This window comes from Phyllobates terribilis, unplaced genomic scaffold (genome assembly GCF_046119375.1).
Source record: "Phyllobates terribilis strain yellow unplaced genomic scaffold, ASM4611937v1 Scaffold_8__6_contigs__length_399053987, whole genome shotgun sequence".
In the NCBI taxonomy this organism is placed as follows: Eukaryota; Metazoa; Chordata; class Amphibia; order Anura; family Dendrobatidae; genus Phyllobates; species Phyllobates terribilis.
Genome location: NW_027362768.1, coordinates 251,860,467 through 251,888,242, shown reverse-complemented (window position 1 = coordinate 251,888,242; position 27,776 = coordinate 251,860,467). Strand labels below are relative to the sequence as shown.

Here is a 27,776-nt window from a genome sequence, read left to right as displayed (position 1 = left end):
GGAGTTTCCCCACTCCCTTCCCCTGGGGAAGGAGGGAGAGCGCGGAGTCCAGTCGCCTATATAAGAGCCCTGGACAGAAGACATCTTAAGGTAGGACCTAATCCTTCTTGTATGCTATACACTGGATGGTCGAGAATCTATCTTCTCCATGTCTGCGGAGCCCAGTGCGATTCCAGTCCCAGTAAGTTACTGCCACTGGGGGTCCTTTTCCTAGATGCAGGTTAAAATTGATACCATTCTCCCTCTTTTATAGGGGGACAAGGATCCTGCACCAGGAAATAAGTCTAGCCGGAAGTGTGCTGTATGTGCAAAGAAACTTTCCAATACATAAAAACATTCAGTACTTTATCATGGACGAAGGGGAAAATCAGGAAAGACTGCTGAATATACCAACAGAATTAAAAGTTTGGTTTCCGGTAGATGAAGAAACTCAAAATGTTGGACTGAGATACCTAAGTTCAAGTGGCAAGAGTTGCAAAAAAGGCAACATGGCCATTTGAGGATTCCTCACAACTAAAGGATCCTCTGGACTGCAAAATGGACTGCCTTCTCAAAAAATCCTGGGAAACATCAGCAGCCCTTCTGAAGACAAACGTAGTCTCCACGTGTATTGCGCTATCCATGTCAAGATGGCTCAACCAACTTGAAGAGCATCTAGCTATGGGCACACCCAGAGAATAGATACAAGCTTCCCTACCTTTACTGCAGAAAGCCACTGACTTTCTTGCAGCTACTTCAGCGGAATCTGTGAGAGTAACCGCCAGGGCAGCAGTCCTATCAAACTCCACAAGGCGAGCACTATGGCTGAAATCTTGGAACAGTGATGTGGCCTCCAAAGTAAAACTCTGTTCTATTCCCTTCCGGGGAGAATATATGTTTGGCCAGGCCCTTGACGACCTCCTGGAGAAGGCTTCTGATAAAAAGAAATCCTTGCCAGAATCCAGACACTAAAAGAAGACACCCTTTCGCCCCCCTCGGGAGCAGAATCCTCAGTACAAGAGGAAAGGGAAGTCCTGTCGATGGAGCTACCCCAAAGGGGGGAAAGATAGAAATATTTTTTTCTCGAAAGGACATTGACAACAGAAGCGGTGATGCCATAGCAGTAGGGGGACGAATCACGAAATACCTTCCTCAATGCCGAAAGATTTGCTCCAGTCAATGGGTCTTGAAAGCAATTCAAGAAGGGGTGAAGATCAAATTCTCCTCATATCTGCCAAGGAAAGTAAGAATAACTCGTTTAGCCTCCCTGAGATTAGAAACCGCCCTGATGTCCAGCCTAAGAAACCTGCTATCCTTGGGAGCTATTTCACCGGTCTCAAAAATGGAAACACACACAGGCCACTATTCACGTCTGTTTATGATAAAAAACAAACAAACGGCACTTACAGAATAATAATCTGACACCCTTAAACCAATACATCATCTACTGAAAATTCAAGATGGAGTCCATCAAATCAGCAGTTACCTTTTATAGGGCCAGAATATGTGATGGCAACCATCGACTTACAGGATGCATACTACCACGTCCCTATACATCCAACATACCGGAAATTTCTAAGATTTGCAGTGGTTCAAGGGGATCAGATGCTACATTTCCAATTCAACGTATTGCCATTCGGAATACCCTCAGCACCACAAATTTTTACCAAAATTACGTCAGAGGTAGTGGCTTCCATCAGGAAGGAGAAAATCTGCATCATTCCCTACCTCAACGACTTCCTACTAGTAGGTCACTCGGTAGTATCACTCCAGGAAGATCTGCAAAGGATAATCCAAATCCTGATCACCCTAGGGTGGTTGATAAATCATCAAAAGTCAGACCTGGTCCCTGCCACAGAAAAAACGTTCCTGAATGTTCTATTAGACTCCGCCAGACAAACCTCCTTCTTACCAAAGGGTAAGCAGATACTTTTGAGGTCCAAGATAATTAATCTGAAGACCCGAAACAAGGTATCCCTAAGATTTTCCATGTCAGCCCTCGGCTCCATGACAGCCTGCATCCAATCCGTAGCTTGGGCTCAAGCTCACACCAGGGTGTTGCAAACCTATATTCTCGGGACGGATCCCCAGACTCCCTAAACAGGAAGATCATGATCCCTCATTTATGTGAGGACATCCCTGTCATGGTGGCTCAGCCCAAGAAACCTAAGAACAGGGGTTCCATGGACTCAGTTCCCTCTGATAACAACAGTTACAAGAGACGCCAGCAAGACTGGATGGGGAGCAGTAGTCACCCAGACCCCCTTCCAAGGTGTCTGGACAGAAGAGACCAGCAGACAATCCTCCAACTTCCGTGAATTAAAGGCAGTGGAGGAGGCACTCAAAATATCGGCTCCAATCATTGTGGTCTATTCGGACAACATGATTACCGTAGCTCACCTTAACTATGAAGGGAGTACAAGGTATGAGAATCTAAAAGGTATCTCAGCAAGAATATTCTTCTGGGTCGAAAGATATCTTCATTCCTTATCAGGTCTGCACTTAAAAGGCTCAGACAACATCAAGGCCGATTTTCTGATCAGAAGGAATATCCATCCGGGTTAATGGGAGCTGAACTCAGACATCTTCCACATGCTGATCAGACGAAGGGGTCGTCTGGAGGTGGACCTTTTTGCAAGACGCCAAAATACCAAGGCAGAAAAATACTTCTCCCTAGATCCAGACGACGTATGCTTGGGGGGTAGATGCATTCGCTCACCCGTGGCTTTTCCATCTAACTTATGCTTTCCCCCAATTCCATTGCTTCCCAAGACCTTACAGAAAATAAGGACCGAGGAGGTCAAGATAATCTTGATAGCTCCACTTTGGCCAAAAAGGAGCTGGTTCTGTGCACTAAACAGTCTAAGCATAGAAGGACCCCTCATTCTGCCAGCAATCAAAAACCTTCTCCATCAGGGTCCAATACTCCATCCAGATCCAGAGAACCTCCATCTAGCAGCCTGGCTTCTGAGTTCACAATCCTGAAAAAGGCCTTAAACCCAGCACCCTCAAAGTACAAATCGCGGCGCTAAGTGCCTATTTTGACCAAAGCCTGGCTGAACATCGATGGGTAAAAAGGTTCATGACAGCAGCTGCTCGTCTGAGTCCCAGATTAATCAGTCACGTTCCCTCCTGGGATCTCAATATTGTCCTTAAAGGTCTGATACTACCACCGTTTGAACCTTTGGCCTCAATAGAGCTGGATAAGTTAGCTTGGAAGACAACTTTTTTTAGTAGCGACTACCACGGCCAGGAGAGTGGAAGAAATCCAGGCTTTCTCAGTAAATGACCCGTATTTGAGAATTATGGATGATAGAATTATTCTGCAACTGGACCCAACTTTCTTACCAAAAGTGGTCTCAGACTTTCATAGATCACAGGAAATAATCCTGCCCTCCTTCTGTCAGAACCTGAGAAATAAAAGAGAAGAAGAATTCCATTCTTTGGACGTAAGGCGGGTCGTTCTTCACTACCTCCAAAAAACAGAGGCCTGGAGAAAGGATCAGAACCTCTTTATTCAGCCATCTGATCAAAACAAAGGAAAGAAAGTCTCAAAGAGTACCATTGCTAGTTGGACCAAGAAAGCAATTGTAAAATCATACCAGATCCAAAATCTCTCACCACCAGAGAAGCTGAAAGCGCGCTCTACTAGAGCCATGTCCGTCTCCTGGGCAGAGAAAGCTAACTCTTCCCTCGAACAGATATGTAGAGCAGCTATCTGGTCCTCGGTCCATACCTTCACCAAGCATTACAAACTTAATTTAATGTCCATTAAATACTTGGCCTTTGGGCGGAAAGTGCTTCAGGCTGTTGTCCCTCCCTAACATTAGTCTTTGGTATCCTCCTTTGGTGCTGTCGTGGGGGGTTATTGGAGAAAATAGAATTAGACTTACCGGTAATTCGGTTTCTAATTACCCTCCACGACAGCACGGGTATTTCCCTCCCTGGCTTGGTTAACCAAAAAATCATTTAATTTGAATAAGAATAAATATAATTTGAAGCATCCATGCTTGTGTGGTCCTTTATAAAAACACTGGAGGGATGATGAGGGAGGGGCTATTTGATCTCTTTGTGTTTCCTGTCCCTATTAGGGTGGGGTGACATCCTCATTCTTTGGTGCTGTCATGGAGGGTTATTAGAAACCGAATTACCGGTAAGCTTAATTCTATTTTTTTTTTTTTACAGATTTCTCTGACAAGAAATCAAATAAAAAGCATCAGTTCATGATGCACACAACAGTTCTTTTCTCTTTATTCTAGAAAAACTTTCTGATTATGCCGATCGGGGTCTGTTACCACAGTCTGATCCCGAATCCAAGCACCCCCCTTTCTTCTGAGCCCCATAATGTGCTTAAAACTGGAGTTAGCATCCACATGTATGGCAATGCTGTAGTGAGGAGAACCAATTTAACAATTTATGGGGTGTATGTCTCCAGAAGCACAAGCTGGGCACAATGTATGGGACAGAATGAGTAGGCATATTTGCAATTTTCACTCTGCAGTGTCTGCTGCTTGTTTCTGGGAAGCACCTATGGAGTCAAAATCGTCACTGCACCTGTAGATGAATTCCCAAAGAGATGCAATTTTCAAAATGGGGTCACATGAGCAGAGTTTCTACTGTTCTGGCACTTGGTGTCTCTGCATATGGAGTCCACAAACTATTCTAGGCAAATCTGTGCTCCAAGTCAAAGAGCGCGCTTTCTCTCCCGTGCACTGCTGTGTGGCCAAACTGTGTTGTACTGCCACATATGGGGAATTGCCACATTCAGGAGACATTGTGTAACAAATTATGGTGCCATTTTTACCTATTTTCCCTTGTGAAAATTTAAAATCTTGGGCTAAAACAAAATTTTAGTGGTAAAGATAGAATTATTTTTTCTTCACCAGTCAGTGAAATAAAATTCTGTGGAACACTTGTAGAGTCAATATGCTCACTGCACCCCTAGGTGAATTCATTAAGGCATGTAATTTGTAAAATGGGGTCGCTTAAATGGGGGGTCTGCTGTTCTGGCACCTTGGGGGCTCTGCCAATGTGACATGGCATCCACAACCCATTCCAGCAAAATCTGCACTCCAATATGGCGCTCGTTCCCTTCCGAGCTTTGCACTGTGCCTCAAAAATAGTTTTCGACCACATATGGTATATTGTTGTACTCAGGAGAAATTGTTTAACAAATTGTTCCATCCATTTTATCCTATTAGCCCTTTTGAAAATTAAAAATTTGGGCTAAAGCAACATTTTAGTGGAAAAAATGGTAATTTTTCATTTTCACAGTCCAATGTTATACAATTCTGTGAATTAACTGTGGTCTTCAAATTCTCAATGCACCCATAGATGAATTCCTTGAGAAATGTAGTTTCCAAAATGGAGTCACTTGTAAGGGGTTTCTGCTGTTTGGGTATCTCAGGTACTCCCCAAATGTGACATGGTGTTCAAATTCTATTCTAGCAAAAATTGTGCTCCAAATGTCAAATGGCATTCTTCCCTTCCAAGTCCTGCCGTGTGCACAAACAGTAGATTCCGACTAGATATGAGATATCGTCATACTCAAGGGAAAAAACTGACCCCACCATTTGTTATGCAATTTCTCCTTTTATACTTGTAAAAATTAAAAATTTGGGGCAAAAGCCAACTTTTTTTTTAAAAGAAAAAATAATAATTTTTCATTTTCACATCCCAATGTTATAAAATTCTATGAAGCACCTGTGGGTTCAAGATTCTCACCATACCACTAGATGAATGCCTTGCAACATGGGATTAAATGTGTGTGTGGGGGATGATGGGGGTGCAGTTTTGGCATATCAGGGGTTCTTCAATTGGGATATGACATCTGCAATATATTCAAGCCAAAGTGGCACTCCAAAAATCAAATGTCTTTCTTTCCCTTCCGAGCCCTGCCATGTGTCCAATCAATAGTTTCTGACCACATATTAGGTATAGCTATGCTCATGAGAAACTGCCCAACTAATGTTTTGGTCCATTTTATCTTGTTACTCTTTGGAAATGAAAAATGTGAGGCTAAAACAACAATTTTGTGTGTGTGTGTGGGGGGGGGAATGTAATGTTTAATTTTCATGTTCCAATGTCATAAAATTCTGTGAAGCACCTGTGGGTGTAGGATGCTCACCACACACATAGATGAAGTCTCTGTGGTTTGGCAAATGTAACATGATGTCCGCAATCTATTTAAGCCAAAATTCAAATATCGCTCCATTTTCTTCCGAAACCTGCCGTGTGCCCAAACAATAGTTTTCGGCCAAATATCGGGTATCGTTATACTCGGGAGCAATTGCACAAATTGTATGGTCCATTTTCACCTGTTACCCTTGTAAAAATGAAAAAATTGAGTCTAAAGCAACATTAAGGTGGAAAATAACACATTTGTATTTTTTTCTTACTTTGTTTTAATTTCTGTGAAGCACCTGAAGGCTTAACAAACTTCCTTAATGTGGTTTTGAATACCTTGACTGGTGCTGTTTTTAAACTAGTGTCACTTTTGGGAGTTTTCTGACATATAGGCCCCTAAAAGTCACTTTAAATGTGAAGTGGTCCCTAATAAAATAGGTTTTGTAAACTGTTGGAAAAATGAAAAATTGCTGCTAAACTTTTTACCTTCTACATTTCTAACCAAAAAAGTTTAAAAATGATGCTGATGTAAATTAATTACTCTTAGTGGTATGACTATTTGTTTTAAAGTCATCAAAGTTCGTAGAATTGCCATTTTTTTTGCAAAATTTTCATCAAATGTCCAATTTTTTTATACTTAAACGCAAATCATATCCACCTTAATTTATCCCTAACATAAAGTACAACGTGTCATGAAACAAAACATTCTCAGAATCACTGGGATATGTTGAAGCTTTCTAGAGTTATTACCACATAAAATTACATTTGTCAGAATTGAAAAATTTGGCCTGATCAAGAAGATGAAAACTGGTTTCAGCATTAAGGGGTTAATTGTCTGCTAAAGTAGTTTTCTAGGGTCACATTTGATTGTGTGCCTTGTGCTAACGTTGACACATATGACGAGATTGGCAGCAGCGGTCTAGTAAATAATGTACATTACATGAACAGCTGCAGCACCAGTGGGTGCCACATAAGTTGCGGTTTAACAGAGTGGGATTGAAAAGGTGACTTGTGCTTATTATTTGATCATATTTTTGTTATAATATTGCCTTACCTTTAGGCAAATGTTCTGTTAAATCACCCACCAATACATTGCCAATGCTCTTGTGGTCCTCTGCTGCTCTTTATTTGCATGCCTGCAGATGTGACTTGCTGTGCAGGACTATGACCACTGCAGCCTTTCACTGGCTGCAGCAGTGATGCCAGTATATATGCTGGAGCTGCTTGAGATTTAACAGGAAAGCAATGATAATAATAATAATTAATAATAATATTATTGCTTTCCTGTTAAATAAATATATATATATATATATATATATATATATATATATATATATATATATATATTATATATATATATTCATTTATTTTAATTACGGTTTCTGCTGCCATTTCATATCTTTTGAGACACTCCTTTCAAATTGGCTTGGTCTACTTGGGTAAGATAAGTGAATCGGCCAAACCCCACAAACAGCCATTGTAAACTGAGTTTTTATTTGACAACTATAAATTGTTAGGTGTCCTGGTCTGTGTTTTACATTAACTTATTGGCTTTGTGAAATGTCAGAATTGTAACTTCCACTATGTGGAACTTTTATCCCCCTACATTTTATCTTCGGTTCTTAACCATATTTACTGCTCATGAATATTCATTTTTACATTTAGCCACTGTCCTGCCCTGTAGTTTATCAGGTTCTTTTGTATGAAACCCACACTGAACATATCAATTAGCTTTCGCCAATAAACTCATTCAATCCCAATTAAAATGTCTTAAAAAATGTCACAAGACAGAAAGGAGATGCCAATTAGAGAAGCATTCCCGTCTCCCACTAACATTTTTATTGTCTAAATGTGTGTACAGTGGTGTGAAAAAGTGTTTGCCCCCTTCCTGATTTCTTATTCTTTTGCATATGTGTCACACTTAAATGTTTCAGATTACAGAACAAATTTAAATGTTAGACAAAGATGACACAAGTAGACACATAATGCAGTTTTTAAAGGAAGGTCTTTATTATTAAGGGAAAAAGAAATCCAAACCTACAAGGCCCTATGTGAAAAGTGATTGTCCCCTAAACTTAATAACTGGTTGGGCCACCCTTAGCAGCAACAACTGCAATCAAGCGTTGGCGATAACTGGCAATGAGTCTTTAACAATGCTCTGGAGAAATTTTGCCCCACTCATCTTTGCAAAATTGTTGTTATTCAGCCACATTGGAGAGTTTCCAAGCATGAACCGCATTTTTAAGGTCAGGACTTTGTCTAGGTCACTCGTGCGCTTCAGCTTGAGGTCACGAACAGATGGCTGGACATTCTCCTTCAGGATTTTTTGGTAGACAGCATAATTCATGGTTCCATTTATCCCAGCAAGTCTTCCAGGTCATGAAGCTGAAAAACAGTCACAGACCATCACCCTACCACCACCATATTTTACTGTTGGTATGATGTTCCTTTTCTGAAATGCTGTGTTACTTCTACACCAGATGTAATGGGACATGTACCTTCCAAAAGGTTCAACTTTTGTCTTTTCAGTTCACCAGAGTATGCTCCCAAAAGTCTTGGCGATCATCTAGATGTTTTCTGGCAAAACTGAGATGAGTCTTTATGTTCTTATTGCTCAGCAGTCGTTTTCGTCTTGGAATTCTGCCATGCATGCCATTTTTGCCCAGTATCTTTCATATGTTGGAGTCATGAACACTTACCTTAACTTAGGCAAGTGAGGCCTATAGTTTTTTGGGTGGTGGTGTTTTTTTTGTGACCTCTTGCATGAGTCCTCGCTGTGCTCTTCGGGTAATTTTGGTCAGCTGGCCACTCCTGTGAAGGTTCATAACTGTCCTGTGTTTTTGCGTGTCCATGTTTGTGGATAATGGCTCTCAATGTAGTTTGCTGATGTCCCAAAGCTTTAGAAATAACTTTATAACCTTTTCAAGACAGATGGCTATCAATTACTTTGCTCCTCATTTGTTCCTGAATTTCTTTGGATCTCAGCATGATGTCTAGCTTTTGGTCTACTTCACTTTGTCAGGCAGGTCCTATTTAAGTGATTTCTTGATTGAGAACAGGTGTGGCAGTAATCAGGCCTGTGTGAGGCTAGGGAAATTGAACTCTGCTTCCCAGATATGTGATAAACCACAGTTAATGTTTTAAGTGGGAGGGGGGCAATCACTTTTTCACACCGGGCCCTGTAGGTTTGGATTTATTTTTCCCTTAATATTAAAGACCTTCATTTAAAAACTGCATTTTGTGTTTACTTGTGTTATCTTTGTCTAATATTTTAATTTGTTTTGTAATCTGAAACATTTAAGTTTGACAAACATGCAAAAGAATAAGAAATCAGGAAGGGGGCTAATACTTTTTCAAACCACTGTTTATGTGCATGTAATGCAGTGTGAGTGTGTTAGTATACTCACCTACTGCTGCTCTCTCCGGAGTCCAACACCGTTCTTCTGCTCTTCTCAGTGACATCACTGCAAATGAGACCTGCAGGCGTGAGCCGGAACTCGCAGTTACAATGAAAGCTTATGGTGCCTCTTTCTGACGCTCTTTAGGATTACGTTGTAAAACTCACTTCCAGGTCCCTGAGCGCAGTGTGACCCAGAGAGTCTGAAATGCTGTGACGTCATTTAGAAGAGCTGAACAACAGAGGTGGACACCGGAAAGAGCGGCAGTAGGTGGATGTATTAATACATACACACACACATGTAAACAATAAAAGTGTTAGTGGAACTGCTTCTTTAACTGCCTCAAAGCATGTTTTGTTTAAAAAAAATAAAAAAAAAAGGTAATGATGTCTTGGAATTTTGTCATTTTCTAAACCACTTGCTTATTATGTTTTACTTAGTGGATGAAAAAAGGAAATCTCGTAGCACTCCTGCTGTATTGATGGAAATTATTAAAGAGGAGGGACTGTAAGTACAAAATGCATCTCGGACTCTATTGTATCTGGCATTATTGATATTGTTTGTAAAGGAACTTTAATAGAGAAAGTGCTACCAGCAAATCCTTTTAGACCCTTTGACTATAAAATGAGTCTGTTGGTGGAGGCATGATTTTAACCAGTTTATGACATTGTCAGTAATATTACGTCCCTGTGCACAGGGCCTTATTGTCCAGGGCCGTACTATTACTGACCGGCGATCGGGCCCGCACACAGATTGTGCGGGCGTGATCGCCGCCGCGTGTCCGCTGATTCTAACAGCTGACAACCAGTACTATGTGCCAGGAGGGGTCCCGCACCGCTCCCGGCACATTAACCCGAGAAATGCTGCGATCTAAGTCGATCGCAACATTTCCAGGGCAAGCAGAGGTAAGAGCACCCCTATTACCTTGGATCGGAGACCCCACGCTTTCAGCACGGGGCCCTGATTGTTGCCATGGTGATCCGATGTCGTCATGACGACATCCGTGTCACCAGGCATCAGGAACTTAGAAAGTTTTTTGTTCAATGCACGGTCTATCTAACTTGTGCCAGTGCAGAGCTGACAGCCTGCATAGCACAAGGATGCTGTTGCATCCTTATGCTATACAAGCGATCAGCCTGCAAAAAATGAAAGTCCCATAGTGGGACAAAGTATAAAAGTGTCAGAAAGTGGAAAAAAAATAGTAAAAAATATTTAAACAAAAAATTAAAATATACTGCACCAATAAATAAATATTATGAAAAAAAATAAAATAAAACAAAAGTACACATATTTGGTATCGCGGCGTCCAGAACGACCTGACCTATAAAACTGTCCCACTAGTTAACCCCTTTAATGAACACTGTAAAAAAAGATAATCGTTTTTTGCTTTGTTTTTTATCATCATACTGCCAAACAAAAAATGGAATAAAAAGACGAACGTAAATAAACATGGCACCGCTGAAAGCTTCATCTTGTCCCGCAAAAAACAAGCCACCATACAGCTCCATCAGCCGAAAAATAACAAATTAATAGCTCTAAGAATATAGCGATGCAAAAAAAAAAATTTTTCTATGAAATAGTTTTTATTGTGTTAAAGCGCCAAAAAATTAAAAAAAATATATAAATCTGCTACCGCTATAAACTTACTGACCCGAAGAATAAAGTCATCTAATCACTTATACCGAACGAGGAACGGCGTAAAAAATGAATGAAACCAATTCTTCACCTGCTGCTGATTTGTTCATTCTGCATCCCAAAGATCGCAGTAAGGCTTGGCTCACATGTATTCTGCGCTGAGTGCTTACACCGGGGTTTCCGTGTAAATCTCTGAAATATGTGATTCAGATGAAACCCCCGGCGGAAGATTCCCTCTAATGAGGCAGATAGAGGCACTGTGGACGCTGTTCTGGCCTATGATCCAGCAGAGTCCGTCTTTTTAGGCGTACATAAAAGTGCAGTCAACCACAGTTTTGTGCACCTCTGAAAAGGACACCACTGAACATAGGCCAGACGGAGTCCAGAGTAACTCTGCTGCCTCATTATAGTGAATGGATCCCTCGGGATGGGGTCAGGGTTGTGCTGGGGTTAGGATTTTTTCAAAAGTAAAGAGAAAATAATGACGATATGGCGACTAGTGTTGAGCGCAAGTGCTCGCTACTTGAGTTTGCATCGGATGCTCGAGTGACATGTTCGAGTCTCCGCCCCATATGTTTTGCGGCTGTTATACAGCCAAAAAAAACATGCGCGGATTGCCTGCCATGAACGGGCAATCCCTGCATGTTTTTTTTTGGGTGCCTAACAACCGTGGAACATGCGGGGTGGGGACTTGTGCATGTCATACCTGAGTACCCTATGCAAACTCAAGTAGCGAGCACTTGTGCTCAAGAGTAATGACAACTTATTCAATATGATGACCTAATGTAATCTAATTCTGTGTCGTACCTCTGGGTTCAAAATGTTCATTATACCCCTTGATAAAATCCTTGAGGGGTCTAGTTTCCAAAATGGTGTCACTTGTGGGGGGTTTCCACTGTTTAGGCGCATCAGGGGCTCTCCAAACGCGATATGGCGTCCGCACTCGATTGCAGCCAATTTTGCGTTCAAAAAGTCACACCGTGCTCCTTCACTTCTGAACCCTGCCATGGGCACAAACAGTGTATTTTCCCCACTTATGGGGTATCTGCTTACTCAGGAGATATTGCACAACAGTTTTGGGGTCCATTTTCTCCTCTTACCCTTGTGAAAATAAAAAATTTGGAGCTAAAAGATAATTTTTGTGGAAAAAGTTTGATTTTCTTTTCATGGCTCTACGTTATAAACTTCTGTAAAGCACCTGTGGGTTCAAGGTGCTCACCACACATCTAGAGAAGTACCCTGAGGGGTCTAGTTTCCAAAATGGTGTAACTTGTGGGGGGTTTCCACTGTTTAGGCACATCAGGGGCTCTTCAAACACGACATGGCGTCCGCTAATTATTCAAGCAAATTTTACATTCAAAAAGTCAAATGCTGCTCCTTCCCTTCCGAGCCCTGCTGTGTGCCCAAAAAGTGTTTTTTCTCCACATATGGGGTATGGAGAAATTACGCAACAGATTTTGGGGTACATTTTTTCCTGTTACCCTTGCAAAAATAAAAAAAAAGGGTCTAAAGTAACATTTGTGAAATAAGTTAAATGTTCATTGTTTTCTTCCACATTCAAAAAATTCCTGTGAAGCACCTGAAGGGTTAATAAACTTCTTGATTGTGGTTTTCAGCACCTTGAGGGGTGCAGTTTTTATAATGGTGTCACTTTTGGGTATGTTCGGTCACAAAGGCCCCTCAAAGTCACTTCAAATGTGATGTGGTCCCTAAAAAAATGGTTTTGTAAATTTTATTGTAAAAATGAGAAATCACTGGTCAACTTTTAACCCTTATAGCTTCCTAACGAAAAAAAAAAAATTGGTTCCAAAATTGTGCTGATGTAAAGTAAATTATGCTGATGATGTAAATTGTGAAATTTTCAAAATTTTTGCCAAATTTCTGATTTTTTTCACAAATAAAGGCCAGTCATATCGAACAAATTTTACCACTATCATGAAGTACAATATGTCACGAAAAAACAGACTCAGAATCCGTGGGATCCGTTGAAGCGTTCCAGAGTTACCTCATAAAATGACAGTGGTCAGAATTGTAAAAATTTTCCTGGTCATTAACGTGCAAACCACCTTCAGAGGTAAAGGGGTTAAATAGCAAAAATTGCAGAACTTTTTTATTTTGGACATTTAAAAAAGTTGACTTTTCTTAGAAAAAAAATGGCCAAAAACGAAGGTAATGCTTTTAATCCTTCCTACATGTGACGGCCATGTCTTTGGCATGATGGATGCCGTGTTATACTGCCGTCATCTGCTTGTAACTACAATGATCAGCGCTAGAGCTGGATACTGCACTTTAACCAGTGAGATGCCTTTGTGAAAAGTCATCCTGTAAATAAACAGAATTAAACCTTTATACAGCTAAAGTGTGTTGTTGTCCGTTTTGTAATTAGCACTATAGAAGCCAAATAGCGCTCCTTCTTCTAAGCCCTGCCATGTGTGGCCAAACAGTAGTTTCTGACGACTTATGGGATATCACTGTGCTTTAGGAGAAATCGCATAACAAATTGTGCAGTCCATGTTTTCCTATTACCCCTTTTTAAGACAACAAATTTGATTAGAAAACAACAATAATTTGCTTGAAAAAACATAGTTGTAACATCCCTGGCGGCGTGCTTGCATAGTGCACCACCTCCCACTATGCAAGACCGCAATCTTACCTGTCAGTCCAGCCTGCAAATCTTGCTCCAGTTCATGCTGTGTGCATGTCTCTTGACTGACTGCTTAGGGCGGCGGCCCGGTTACTTCCTGATTATTATAGCTGCTGTGGGCGCACCCCTAATGCGTCTCCAGCCTATTGCTGTGAGTCACTGGATATTTAAACCCCCTCCACCCAGTAGGAGGTGCCTGAGCAACACTAACATTCAGTGTGCTCCTTGACTCTGAAGTGGCCAGGTCCAGTTCTGCTTCTTGTCTGTTTCCGCCATCTCTGGGGGCTGCATACCCAGACCTGTTATCTGTGACTTCTTGTCCGTTTCCGCCACTCTGGGGGCTGTATACCCAGGCTCGTTCTTGTATCTCATTGCAGTAGCAGTTCCTGTCTGAACTGTATCCTAGCCTGTTACCTGTTTGTCTCTATGTCCGTACCTTTCCTTTTCCTGCAGTATCTGAACCTGCACCTAACTCCAACTCGTTGTCTCTGTACTTCTGTTTGTGAGTTTTGTGTCCACTCGCTACTTCATAGGAAGTACCTTGTGTGTATCTGGTTCTGCTTGTCTCTTTTCCCTTCCTCCATATCTTCCTGTATTTTCCAGTCTGTTCCATGTGAGCAGAGCCCTGTCCTCTCTGCCTTGCCCACCGCTCCGGCGGTTTCTCTCTGCTCTGTCTTGCCCACCGCTCCGGCGGTTTCTCTCTGCTCTGACTTGCCCACCGCTCCGGCGGCTTCTCTCTGCTCTACCTTGCCCACCCCTCCGGCGGCTTCTCTCTGCTCTGACTTGCCCACCGCTCCGGCGGCTTCTCTCTGCTCTGCCTTGCCCACCGCTCCGGCGGCTTCTCTCTGCTCTGCCTTGCCCACCGCACCGGTGGCTTCTCTCTGCTCTGACTTGCTCACTGCACCAGCGGTTTCTCTCTGCTCTGCCTTACCCACCGCACCTGCGGTTTTCGCTCCGCTCCGCTTGCTCACCGCACCAGCAGTTCCTCTCTGCTCTGCCTTGTCCTCTGCTCCGGCGGTTTCACTTTACTCTGCTTGTCTACCGCATCTGCGGCTCTGTACCTGTCTCCCAGTCTGTACTGGACCCTATCCAGCCTGCGCACCAACCTGCTAGTACCTCCCGGTCTTCCCTCCAGCCGTGCTTGCCAGTATCTCCTAGTCTGCATACCAGCCGTGCTTGCCAGTGCCCACCTGTCTGCATACCAGCCGTGCTTGCCAGTGCCCACCTGTCTGCATACCAGCTGTGCTTGCCAGTGCCCACCTGTCTGCATACCAGCCGTACTTGCCAATACCCACCTGCCTGTATGCCAGTCTAAACTGCCTGTCCCTGCATTCCCCGGTGTGGGTCAACAACTATGACCGGGGTCTGACCTGGAGTCGCACCTGGTCCCTCTGATCGGTTCCTCCTTGGTCCACAGAGTCGACTAGCCGCCGTGCGACCTTGGTCGGATCGGGTTGATACTTAGTTACGCCCCTCCAGGCACTCCTCGGTTCATGGTACAGTGGGATCACTAATCACGCTCACGCCAGTCAGTCCGGGCGCGAGCGTAACAATAGTTTTTCATTTCCACCTCTGGTTGTAATAATGTTCTGAAAAGCAGCTGTTGGTTTAAAATACCACACCACTAAATTAATACCTTCACGGGTTTAGTTTCCAAAATGGGGTCACTTGTAGAGGATTTCTGTTATTTTGGCACCTTAGGTTTTCTGCAAATTCTACAAAAATGAAATAGTGCTTCTTCCCTCCAAGCTCGGCTGTGTACTCCCACAACAGTTTTTGACCAGATATGAAGTATCCCTGCGCTCAGGAGAAATGAAGTAACAAATTGTGGAGTCTATTTTTCTCTGTAATTTCTTGTAAAAATAAAAAATTTGGTGCAGAATCAATATTATAGTAGAAAAATTTGTTTTCTCAGTCGCCTCATTGAGGGACACAGGAAACTAAAGGCTACACATGGCCTACTGACATTAAGCTATTCAGTTTAGCTTAGCGTCATGGAGGAGGCAGATACAGCTCTTGGTTTTGGACCTGTTTTTTTTTATGTTTTTTCTAGAAGATTATTAACCTCTTTCTCCTTTCTGTTCTAAGTTTGTGTAACACAGCGGCTTGGGCCACTTTGTTTCACCCTTCTACTGACAGAGAGAACAGTCTGAAGTGGTCAGTCTATATCCTCTGTCTTAGGGATGGTAAGACTATAGGACCTTGAAGCAGTCCGCAAATAAGTTACCCACAGGAATTGACCTTTGCCTTATTGCATATCAGTGATATCTAGAATGTGGTATTTTAGTGTTCCCTTTATTTTTTTGAGCAGTGTATATATTGTGACTTGCGAAAGTATTCACCTCCCTTGCCATTTTTCATGTTTTGCTACCTCACAAGCTGGACTTTCACTGTTTTTTTTTTTAGGGTTTGCATCAGTTCATGTAAACAACTTTTGTGTACATATCTATTCACCCCCCTAAAGTCAATACGTTGTAGAGCCTCCCTTTTGCTGCAATTACAGCTGCAAGTCGCTTTGGATAAGTCTCTGAGCTTTCCACATCTTGCCACTGGGATTTTTCCCAATTCCTCAAGGCAAAACTGCTCCAGCTCCTTCATGTTAATTGTTTCCTCTGGTGAACAGCAATCTTACATAGTTTATAAGGCCGAAAAAAGACAAGCTTCCATCCAGTTCAGCCTATTTCTTGTGCACTGCAGCTATTCCGCAGCGTTGATCCAGGGGAAGGCAACAAAAAACCATGCGGTATAGGCCAATTTACATCATTGAGGAAAAATTCACTTCCCGACACCAATCTGGCAGTCAGATTAAATCCCTGGATTAATTAACTAAGCATAAGATGTAATTTTATTGTTCTCAAGAAAGGCGTCCAGGCCTCTCTTGAACTCATTAAGTGAGTTGGACATCACCACTTCCTCTCCCAGAGAGTTCCAGAGTCTCACGGCTCTGACCGTAAAGAATCCCCTTCTATGCTGGTGCAGGAACCTCCTTTCCTCCAGACGCATAGTGTGCCCCCTCGTCTTTGTCACCATCCTTGGTATAAACAGGTCATGGGAGAGATCTCTGTACTGCCCCCTGATGTATTTATACATGTTTATGAGGTCTTCAAGTCTGACCACTGATTCTCAATTGGATTAAGGCCTGGGCTTTGACAAGGCTACTCCAAAATATTTACACGTTTCCCCTTCAACCACTCGAGTGTTGCTTTAGCAGTATACTTTGGGTCATTGTCTTGTTTGAAGGTGAACTATTGGCCCAGTCTCAAATCACTGATAGACTGAATCAGATTTTGCTCAAGAATATCCCTGTATTTCACACCATCAATCTTCCCCACGACTCGGACTATTTTCCCTGTCTTTGCTGCTGAAAAACATCCCCTCAGCACGATGCTGCCACCACTATGTTTCACTGTGGGGATGATGGTCTTGGAGTGATCAGCTGTGTTAGTTTGGCTCCAGATAAAGTGTTTACCTTGATGGGCAAAAAGTTCAATTTTGGTCTCATCTGACCACAGCACTTTCCCCCATACATTTGGGGAGTCTCTCGCGTGTCTTTTGGTAAACTCAAAACGCGCATTACAATTTTTGTGTGTAAGTGAAGGCTTTTTTTCTGGCCACTGTTCTATAAAGGCGACCTTTATGGAGTGTACGGCTTATTGTGGTCATATGGACAGATACTCCAGTCTCTGCTTGGGAACTCTGCAGTTCCTTCAGGTTTACCTTTGGTCTCTTTGCTGCCTCTTTAATGTCTTCCTTGCCCGGGCTGAGCGTTTTGGTGGGTGACCCTCTTTTGCAGGTTTGTTGTGGTACCATGTTCTTTCCATTTGATGATAATGGACTTGATGGTGCTCCTGGGGATCATCTGAGATTGGGATATTTTTTTATAACCCAGCCTTGTACTTCTCAACAACTTTGTCCCTGACTTGTCTGGAGATCTCCTTGGTCTTCATGGAGTTGTTTGGTTACTGGTGCCTCTTGCTTAATGGTGTTGCAGCCTCTATGGCCTTTCAGAAAAGGGTGTGTATGTACTCACAGACCATGTGACACTTTCAGGCCCCGTGTGCCATCTGTGTGCACCATCAGTGTGACAAGTACTGGAGTAGAATGAAGAATACAAATGACAGATGTTTAGGTGATAGATGTGCAAAGATAGAGAATAGATAGAGACAGAGAGAGAAAGATAGCTGTCCGATATGTAATAAACTCTGTGGAGCTTATCCAGCAACTTTTTAGGAATAAATGAAAAAAAAGGCGTGGGGGTCTGTTTTTTAATAACCAGCAAAGGCTAAGCAGACAGCTGGGGGCTGATATTATTAATAGGCTGGGAAGGACCATGGATATTGACCCCTTCCCAGTCTAATGAGACCAACCCTCAGCCGCCCCAGAAATGGCGCATCCATGAGATGCGCCAATTCTGGTGTTTTAGCCTCAGCTCTTCCTGTTTGCCCTGGTGCAGTGGTAATCGGTGTAATGGTTTTGGGGTTGATGTCAGCTGTGTAATGTCCTCTGACATCAAACCCAGGGGTTAGTAATGGAGAGGTGTCAGTCACATACCCCCATTACTAACCCCATAGTGAAAAGAAAGAAACACACACAGAAAAGTCCTTTCATTGTAAAAAGCACTCCTCGACAATTACCCTCTTTTACCCATTTATTACAAAAATAAAAGTAATCCACAGGTGTCCGCTGTAAATCAATAGTATGGACGTCCCACATCCGGAGGCTTTGATGAGTGGTGACATCAGTAACGTTACTTCTTGCCACGGCCCCCAGAACACACTGAGAGTAGCATGTGAACCCGACTGCTGTGTCGAGCGATGACGTCATTAAGGTTACCGCAGGTCACAGCTGGCCATTCACACAGTAACCTCTGTGTAAGGACGCACATCCAGCAAAAGTATTTGCTGGTGTCAGCGGGACCCTCACCTGCCGGTCGCTGTGGTGATCCCTGCGACCGCGATAGTTACGCTCATTGTTCTCCGGCGGGGCTGAAGTCGCTGGCTTCAGTAGTGGCCTGGCTGGTTCCCAGCAGGCCATGCCTCCTCTCCAACTGGCCAATCAGGATCGTGTTGGCTTCTCCCCCTTTGAAAAAAGACCTAGGTCCATTAAGTTCAACTTTTCTCCACCAATTATACATTTTTACACTAAATTAATTATAACCCACAATGCTATATGTACTGAGGAAATCATCCAGCCCTTTTTTAAAAGCTCTTTTAGTGTCTGCCATTAATACCTTTTGTGGTAGCTCATTCCACATTCTAACTGTAAAGAACCCTTTCCTATTTAGCTGCCAGAATCGCCTTTCTTCCACTAGTTAGTGGGCTTCTTTTTTTGGGAATTCACCAGATTCTCTCCTCTTGCAAACTCATCCTCCCTGTGTAGGGTGCCACATTATACATAGCGAGGGCCTGATAAAACCTCCCCTTGAGTCAGCTTAGCTCAGTTCTTTGGTTCAGCCCACAAGCTGTCTAGGTCTCCAAGCCAATCTCCACCTTATCATAGTTATTTCTCCCTAGAGTCCTAGATGGTTGGGTCAGAGAATGCTAGCAGAGTTTCCATCTTCTTACCTCCTCTGGGGAGTGCCAGCCATGTCCGTCGCATTTGAGACTTAAAGCAGGTCATCTACATGATCAGCTTTTGTTGTGTTTCCTGAATCTGGTTTTGAATGTCCTTTCAAGCGATCTCTTCCATCAGGCAAGGCTCCAAGCCTCTCCCTCTTCTGGACAGGGTGGACTCGCGTCTGGCACCCTCCTTTCTCCTTGATGTGTTCTCTGTCTTCTATCTAAATGAGGAGATTGTTCTCCTTCCTTATGCTTTTCGCCTCTCAGCTCCCTGAGAAATTCTTACATAAGCTGATGTGACAATAGCTGTGCAACTCTACCGATCTCTTTCAGGACGGTTCTGACGTTCAGAAGCCTTATTTGTTATTCTGGTAGGCCCTAAGGCTGCGTGCCCACGTTGCGGATTACAAGCGTTTTTGATGCGGATTTTCCGCAGCGTAAACGCTTGTAAAACGCTTGTTAATCCGCACCCCATGGTCCCCAATGAGAATCCGCAAGTTCTATGCCGATGCTGCGGATTTTTCCGCAGCGTTTATGCTGCGTTCAAAAATCCGCAGCATGTTCATTAATTTTGCGTTTCCGCATGCGGAATTGCCTTATTCAATGCATGAAAAAACGCAAGGCAATTCCGCATGTCGAAAACGCGCGATAAACGCGTGCGGAATTCCGCATGCGTTTTTCCGGGAGAGGACATGCGGAAATGAAGCAGAAATTTTCTGCTTCATTTACGCAACGTGGGCACATAGCCTTACAGAGGTCTGCCTGCTTCTAGTGCTACCATTGCCCTCTGAATTCATACTGACATTCCATAAGTTCGGACTAAGACAGGGTGCCGCCAGCTTGGGGACTGCTCACTCCACACGAACGGTAGGAGTCTTGTGTGCCGTATGTTTTCTGGTATCTCTTCTTCTACTGTAAGGCATATTTAGTCTTCAGACCACAATTTTGCAGAGCTTTTATCTTTGTTATTCTTCCGTCTGCAATATTATTAGTTTTCCCATCCCAGGCACTGCTTTGGGACGTCCCATGGTTTCTTCTGTTCTCTGAATGAGGTGGTCGAGAAAAGAGTATTTTTCTACTCACTATAAAATCTTTCTCGTAACTTTCATGGTGGGACACAGCACCCTCCCTTGTTTGGGTTGTCTTTCTTTTGCTTCTACTGCTTTTGCACCACCTGAATAGCTTGTTGCTAATAAGCCAGGTATAGCCTGCTGGGGAGGAGCAGACTTTTTCTTATTTTTAGATGTTTTTCATATTGTCAGCCTCCTGGTGGCAGCAGACTTCACTCATGGTTTCCTGTGTCACCAATGAAGGCTAAATACAACCTCTTTTTTTGTTTTTTTTTTCATTCCACTTTGCATTCATTTTTTTTAATCAACTGAATGGTGAACAATATACTTGACAGCAGTGTTGAATAACTTGAGGGGGTACAGTTTTTAAGTTGGTTTTGGTCTTTGAGGTTTTTCAATATATAGGCTCCCCAAAGTCTCTTCTATACTTAATAGGCAGAATAACAGTAAGATTTGTAAATTTCCTTAAAAAAATGAGTAAAATTTAGCAGCAGTTTTTCAAACATCATAACAAAATAAAAGGTTGTTTGAAAAATGATGCTGCCATAAAGTGGACTTATGGTAAATTTTATTTTAACTAGCTGGTTTAGGCTGCATTCACACATCAGTGTGACACGTCTGAGAGTTGTCCAATTTTTTTTTTGGACTGTACTAGGATCCATAAAGTAGAATGGATGTTTTTGCACATCCGTTCAAATCACGGATTTGAGAGTGAAATCTGTGAGACTTGGAGCATGTTCTATTCTAATCCTATTTGTGGATCACTTATTCAATCTAGTCTACGGGGATCCATGAGACACGGATGCAAACTAGAAGACTTCCAAATTGATTACATGTCTCCTTAACTTGATGAACTAGAAAAAAAAAATTGTGACTCTCCAAGGATTTATTTGCTTGGAAGCAAGCACAAATCTTCAGTGAGAAATGGTAGAGGCAAAAAGTAGAAAAAAGAAAGCTTACTTCTCTCCAGAATGTGCTCTCCACTCCTGTGCTGCCTTTTTGACATTCTCTGCTGGACTGGAAGTGATGATTTCCCAACCATGAGTCACCTGATTCTGCACCCAATCAGTGGCCCCAGCGTTCAGTTTACTAGTGATATCGATGTCATCACTTCCGGTCCAGGGTGAGCGTTGAAGCAGCAGTGCATGAGTGAAGCAGATTCCCATGTTAGTAGGTTTTCTTTTAATTTTTCACCATGGTGGCTTTCCATTGGTAACTTTAACCATTCAGCAGAAAATCCCTTCAATGTAAACTAGTGCAGATAATAGCATCCAATGGGAGGAGACACAGATTAGATATTAGAAAAAACTTTTTGACAGTTAGGGTGATTAATGAGTGGAACAGGCTGCCACGAGAGGTGGTGAGTTCCCCTTCAATGGACGTCTTCAAACAGAGGCTGGACAGACATCTGTCTGAGATGATCTAGTGAATCCTGCTTTAAGCAGGGGGTTGGACCAGATGACCCAGGAGGTCCCTTCCAACTCTACCATTCTATGATTCTATGATTCTATGAATCGCTTATCTTATTTGTAGCCCAGATAAGAATATTAAGCAAGGATAGTATATTAAGCCCCCGTCTCACATAGCGAGATCGCTAGCGAGATCGCTGCTGAATCACGGTTTTGGTGACGCAACAGTGACCTCACCAGCGATGTCGCTATGTGTGACACTTTGCAGCGATCAGGCCCCTGCTGTGAGGTCGCTGATCGTTGCGGAATGTCCTGGACCATTTTTTGGTCTTTGCCCTCCTGCTGGTCAGCACACATCGCTGTGTGTGACCAGCGAGACCAGCGATCAGGCTGGTAACCATGATAAACAGCGGGTTACTAGGTGCGCGTGTGCCCCTAGTAACCCGATGTTTATCATGGTTACCAGCCCGCTCCTGCTTCAGCAGGCTGGTAACCAGGAGCAGGACATCGTGGAAAGATTCTTTCCACGATGTCGCTGCTCCCCTGATCGTTGGTGAGCCTGCCTGTTTGACAGCTCACCAGCGATCACATAGCGACGCAGCAACGATCCCTGACAGGTCATATCGTTGTCGGGATCGCTGTAGCGTCGCTAAGTGTGACGGGGCCTTTAGACTTCATAAATCTGATTGCTGGTTAAGTTAGCAAAAATTAAAAAAAATATATGAAAACATTAAAATTACAGTATCAGTCACAATGTCTTATACCATTTCCTCTAAAAGCCATAATCTTTAAGCCGGAAGGCCCACACCTAAATGGTTACAAAAATATTTATGTAAAATTCTGCAGTACACTAAAGTATAGGCTTTATAGCTTGTTTTTGGAGCTCTCATTTTATTCCAATGTTCAGCTCCTTGCACAGGCGGAAAACAAGCTTGTGTTTTATTCTGTACTGTGGACATCATAAAAACAACTAACTGGAACTCCTCATACTGGCATGCCAGGCCTGGCTTGTCACTCTCCACAAGGAGAAACTTACCCCTTATCTAGAAAGCGGAATTGCTTTTTATCTCACACTAAAGCTCAGTATTCGTCTGCGTCCTCTAAGCAATCTATGGGGCTGCTGTGTTCTGTGCCTACATTAATTTATTTCCGGCTACTGGAGCAACCTCGAGCTGATCCAATGGATAGGTCTTCAATCATTAAGTCCTGGAGAACCCATGTGAGTGGGTTTTCCCTTTGCAGCATTGCCATACATGTTGACAATAACTGATTTGGGCACATGGCAGGGCTCTAAACGGGCATCCATTTTGCGTTGGAAGTGTGGATTAGTTTTTGGGAGATGTCCCTTTTCCAGTGCCATTGAGCTACTATTAACTTTAAAAAAAAACAAAAAAAAAAACTGTATTTTTGCATTGACAGATGACAGATCTGAGTAAAAGTTTGTTTCTCACTATGGGATTTGAACTTTTATTTTTCTGATCTCTGAACTAATACCCTGCAATACCAATGTATTGGAGAGTATTAAAGTCTCAGTTTTAGTACTCATCCAGGCGAGAGTATAATATGGACATTTGCTGTCCGAGTAACAATCAGACATCACACTGACCAGTGTAACCCAATAAGGCTTTTCAGATGACTGAGTGTCCGTGTGAAAATAATCACCGCACACACTATTTTCTTCAGAGCATCAGATGACACTCACAAATTCAGGTCTATAGGCACTTAAAAAAAGAAAAAAAAATCAAATCCCACAGAGAACCTCCATGTGGCATCTGATTTTTAGGGATACTTTTCTATTATTAACCTTGAAACTGTATTTGATCATATACATTTTTTAATGTAAATGTAAGAAAATTGATCACGCATGGACATCACACGGACCATAAATGGATGTAAAAAACGGACACACGATTGACAGTACAGATGAAAGTCTGATGAAAACCGTTGATATTTTCTTGTTGAAGCTTAGGAGGGTACTCTAGAGAAATTGCGTAAGAAGTTGTGGGGTCAATTTTCTCACATTACCACTTGTGGAAAATCTTGGGCTAAATAAATGTTTTAGTAGAAAAAAATGAATTTTGTGCCATGTAGCCCTCCTGCTCTGTATAACCCTGCCCCACCACTGATTAGCAGCTTTCTGCCTATGCACAGTGTACATAGAAATCTGCCAATCAGTGATGTGGGCGGTGTTATACAGAGCTCAGCATTTAGAAAGCTGATAGGTCTGCAGCCGAGAAAACAGGGATTTTATCAAAATGACAGCACGCCACCTAGTAAGTGACATATCGCTGGAGTCAGTCTCTACATTATGCCTCTCTCAGATTATATGGCAATTACCTGTTGACAGAACTAAATTTTTTCATTATGTCGATTTGTGTCTTGAAAAGTACATTCATTAAATTTAGAGATATGTTCACATCTACATTAGAAATTTGGTTATTCCATTCAGTTCTAGGAATAGAATAGCCTACTTTATGCAGGGAAACGATCATTTGACCCCATGGTTTGTAAGATTTCTGTGATGTCTGCTATTTAGCAAAAAAATAGCTCTCAATGCTTTACTATTCAAGTTAAAATAACAGAATCTGCAGCTGATTACTCCTGCACGGCTTGTAATGAAAATGTGAACAGAGCCTAAACCTGCTGTCTGTTTACCCTATAACTAGAGCATTGTGACACTCCTTAATAGAGATGAGCAAGTATGTTCGGGAAACTATCGCCAATATCAAATTCGGCACGAATATGGCACATTCAGATTCGTGTTCGGGTTACAGAGCTTTTTGCGCAAATGTCGGCCCTGAACATGAACATTCCTGGTTTCCCGTGCTGTTATCTGCATGACAGCGCGGGAATCAGGGGCTGTGATCGGCGGTAAGATTGCTACCGCCGGTCACAGCGCTGCGGGATCATGCTGTCAGGTGTCATCATGATCCCACAGCTGTGACAGTAACCCGTGGTAAAAAGCTTACCGCGGGTGACAGGCGCCGGCTGATGGGACTAGTAGCCCCATCATCCTGCGCCTGATGTCACTGTACACACGCCACGCAAGTGCCGCTGATGGGAGAAGTAATCTCTCATCAGCGGTGCATGCGCACTGAAAGTGAAAGTAAAAAAAAGTTTACAATAAATAATTATTTCAATAAAAATAATAGACCCATTATACTTATGTGACACCCCAGGGGTCTGGTTGCCACAGTGATAGAGATATTACGTCTGAGAGCAGGTGGGAGGTCCTTTGGTCAGGGATCCTGTGCATGCCACACCTCCTGCCCAGTCTTGGGAGGGGAAGGACTTCCCCTATATAAACCTGGGGCTGAGGCAGGGTAGGGAGTTCTGAGAGGAGAAGACAGGGAGCAGAGCTGCTCTATGGGCTCTGCTCCACAGGCAGGCCCTGTCCAGGGGCCTGAGCCTGGAGTCAAGGAGAGTAGAGACAAGAAACAGCAGAAGCAATACTACTACGAGTCAGGGGCTGGCAGCTGCAGAGCTCGCCCTGACTGAGAAGCTTTCTTACCGGACCCGGCGTCCGAGGCTGTGGGGACTAACTCTTACCCAGCAGCAGAAGCCGACCGGCAGGGGATTTCAGGTCCTCAGGCCCAGAAACCCGAAGGCACGGTCACACGTGTGGGACCAGCACCGCCATCGTGGAGCGGAAGCCATTAGAAGGCCCCGAGTCACCGGCCATACGGGTGAGCACCACACGGTACACTCAGGGACGTGGGCTACTTATATCCGCTTCTAGCAAGGTAGCCAGAAGAGTACAGTCAGTTTGGGAGGCCTACAACTCCGCCTGGCCAGGGGAGATCCCATCTGCTCAAGGACTGACCAGGCCCCGTTCACTAGCAAGTACTCCGGGAGGGTCTATCGTTGTTACCAGTAAAGACCCTGAATTACACCGCACTGTCTCTGAGTGGTTCCTGCTACCCCCATCATCCACATCTGCTGCCCTGAGGCCATACCCCTCCCGTTGGGGGTTATACCATCTACGCTGCACCATCCATCCACCGGCCTCAGCGGACTGTCCTGCAGCGGCAGCTCCATAGCTGCATTCAACGGGTGGCGTAGTCGTCCTACATCTACCGCTGTTACATCGCCGCTCAGTTTGACTCCCTGGGCACGGACCGGGTCACCGCCACGAGACTACAACCCTCAAGAGATCCGGCTCCGGGTAAGCTCCCGCGTGCGCAACGCAGCGCGACACAGGCCCAGGGGCGCGTCACTTACTTACCTACACTTTGACCCCGATGTTCTCGTCCCCTGTAAAAAAATAAAAAACACCATATACTCACCTTACAGCTAGTCCCCGATGCCCATGTCTCCTGCAATAAAGATAAAATAATAAACCAACCTCATCCTCACCTGTCAGCGTGATCCCGCAGCGCTGTGACCAGAGCTAGCGATCTTACCGCCGATCACAGCCCCTGATTCCCGCACTGTCACGCAGATGACAGCGTGGAAAACCCAGGGATGTTCGGGGCCCTGTTGGGGCTCGTGATCGGGTGCCCGAACACAGACATTTTTTTGATATTCGGGTTTATTCGCCGAACCTGAACATCAAAACATTCGCTCATCTCTATTCCTTAATATCCTATATTTTCTTCTAGAGTTTCCATTTAATTTATTGTTTGAGTTCAGTTTTTTTTTCTTGTCCTTTTCCCTTAGGTTATGAATGCATATGAATTTAATGGGCTATACTTTGATTATACTTGTCACAATAATTGATACAAAGCTCATTACCATGGAGAACAATGCTAAAAGAAAACAACATATTTGAATGATTAGTTTTCATTAAATTTTTGTGTTTCACATTTACTTCCATTTGTAGACTTGCTCCATACCGCGGTTGGTTTCCTGTAATCTCCAGTCTCTGCCGTTCCAACTTCGTCTATTTTTACACTTTTAAAAGTCTCAAGTCTTTATGGATAAGAGGGACTGCTCCAACCACAAGCAAGGATCTGACTATTGGCTTCATTGCAGGTAATAACAGAACTGAATGTAAAATACCTACAGTGGCACATAAGTTTGGGCACCCCTGGTCAAAATCACTGTTATTGTGAACCGTTAAGCAAGTTGAAGATGAAATGATCTCTAAAAGGCCTAAAGTTAAAGATGGCACATTTCCTTTGTATTTTAGGCAAAAAATATATACCGTATATTCCGGCGTATAAGACGACCTGGTGTATAAGACGACCCCCCTACTTTCCTGTTAAAATATAGAGTTTAGGATATATTCACCGTATAAGACTACCCCTTTTCCAACGCATACCAAACACCGGTAAAAATAAAAAAAAAACAGATTTGAATTTAACATGGTCCTTTTTTAATTTAAATTCTTATGACATGCAGGTATATAGCAGGAAAACTGTCACTCATAAACATATTAAAATAGGGGGGACCCCACGTCATTTTTTGGGGGGGTCCCCCATTCTAATAGCTAGTAAAGGCTAGGTATTCAGCTGGGGGCTGATATTAGTAGCCTGGGAAGCTCCGTGGGTATTACCCCCTTCCCAGACTTCAAACATCTGCCCCAGCCGTCTGCTTAACCTCCGCTAGAGACTATAATGATGGTGGATCCCACGCCAATTTTCTTTTTAAAAAATCCTTTATTTTAACACTAAATGACAATTGAGGGGTTAATAAAGATGCAGTCCCTAAATTATTATTAATTTTGTAATTAATTTTTCCCAAAAATGTTGACGTGGGCTTCGCCATATTTTTGTGTCCAGCCAGGTACAGCAGGCAGGAACGGGCTGCCCCCAACCACCAGCTGCCTATTTGTACCTGGCCGGACACAACAATATAGGGAAGCCCTTTTTTTTTTAATTATTTCATGAAATAATTAAAAAAAAAAAGACGTGGGGCTTCGCCCTATTTTTGTGTCCAGCCAGGTACAACTAGGCAGCTGGGGGCTGGAATCCGCAGCGCAGGGAGGCCCAAGCTTTCTGCCCCCCCCCCCCCCC

The 27,776-nt window shown here is 43.2% G+C and overlaps 1 protein-coding gene across 2 annotated transcripts in view; it reads left to right on the top strand.

Moving 5' to 3' along the window:
• SLC25A17 (solute carrier family 25 member 17) overlaps window positions 1–27,776 on the top strand; it is a 132,956-nt gene that overhangs the window by 62,308 nt on the left and 42,872 nt on the right. For both annotated transcript variants that reach the window (XM_073644164.1, XM_073644165.1), the window contains 2 exons: window positions 9,944–10,010; window positions 26,642–26,793. In XM_073644164.1, coding sequence (XP_073500265.1) covers window positions 9,944–10,010; window positions 26,642–26,793 — 219 coding nt within the window. The remainder of the gene's footprint in view (window positions 1–9,943; window positions 10,011–26,641; window positions 26,794–27,776) is intronic.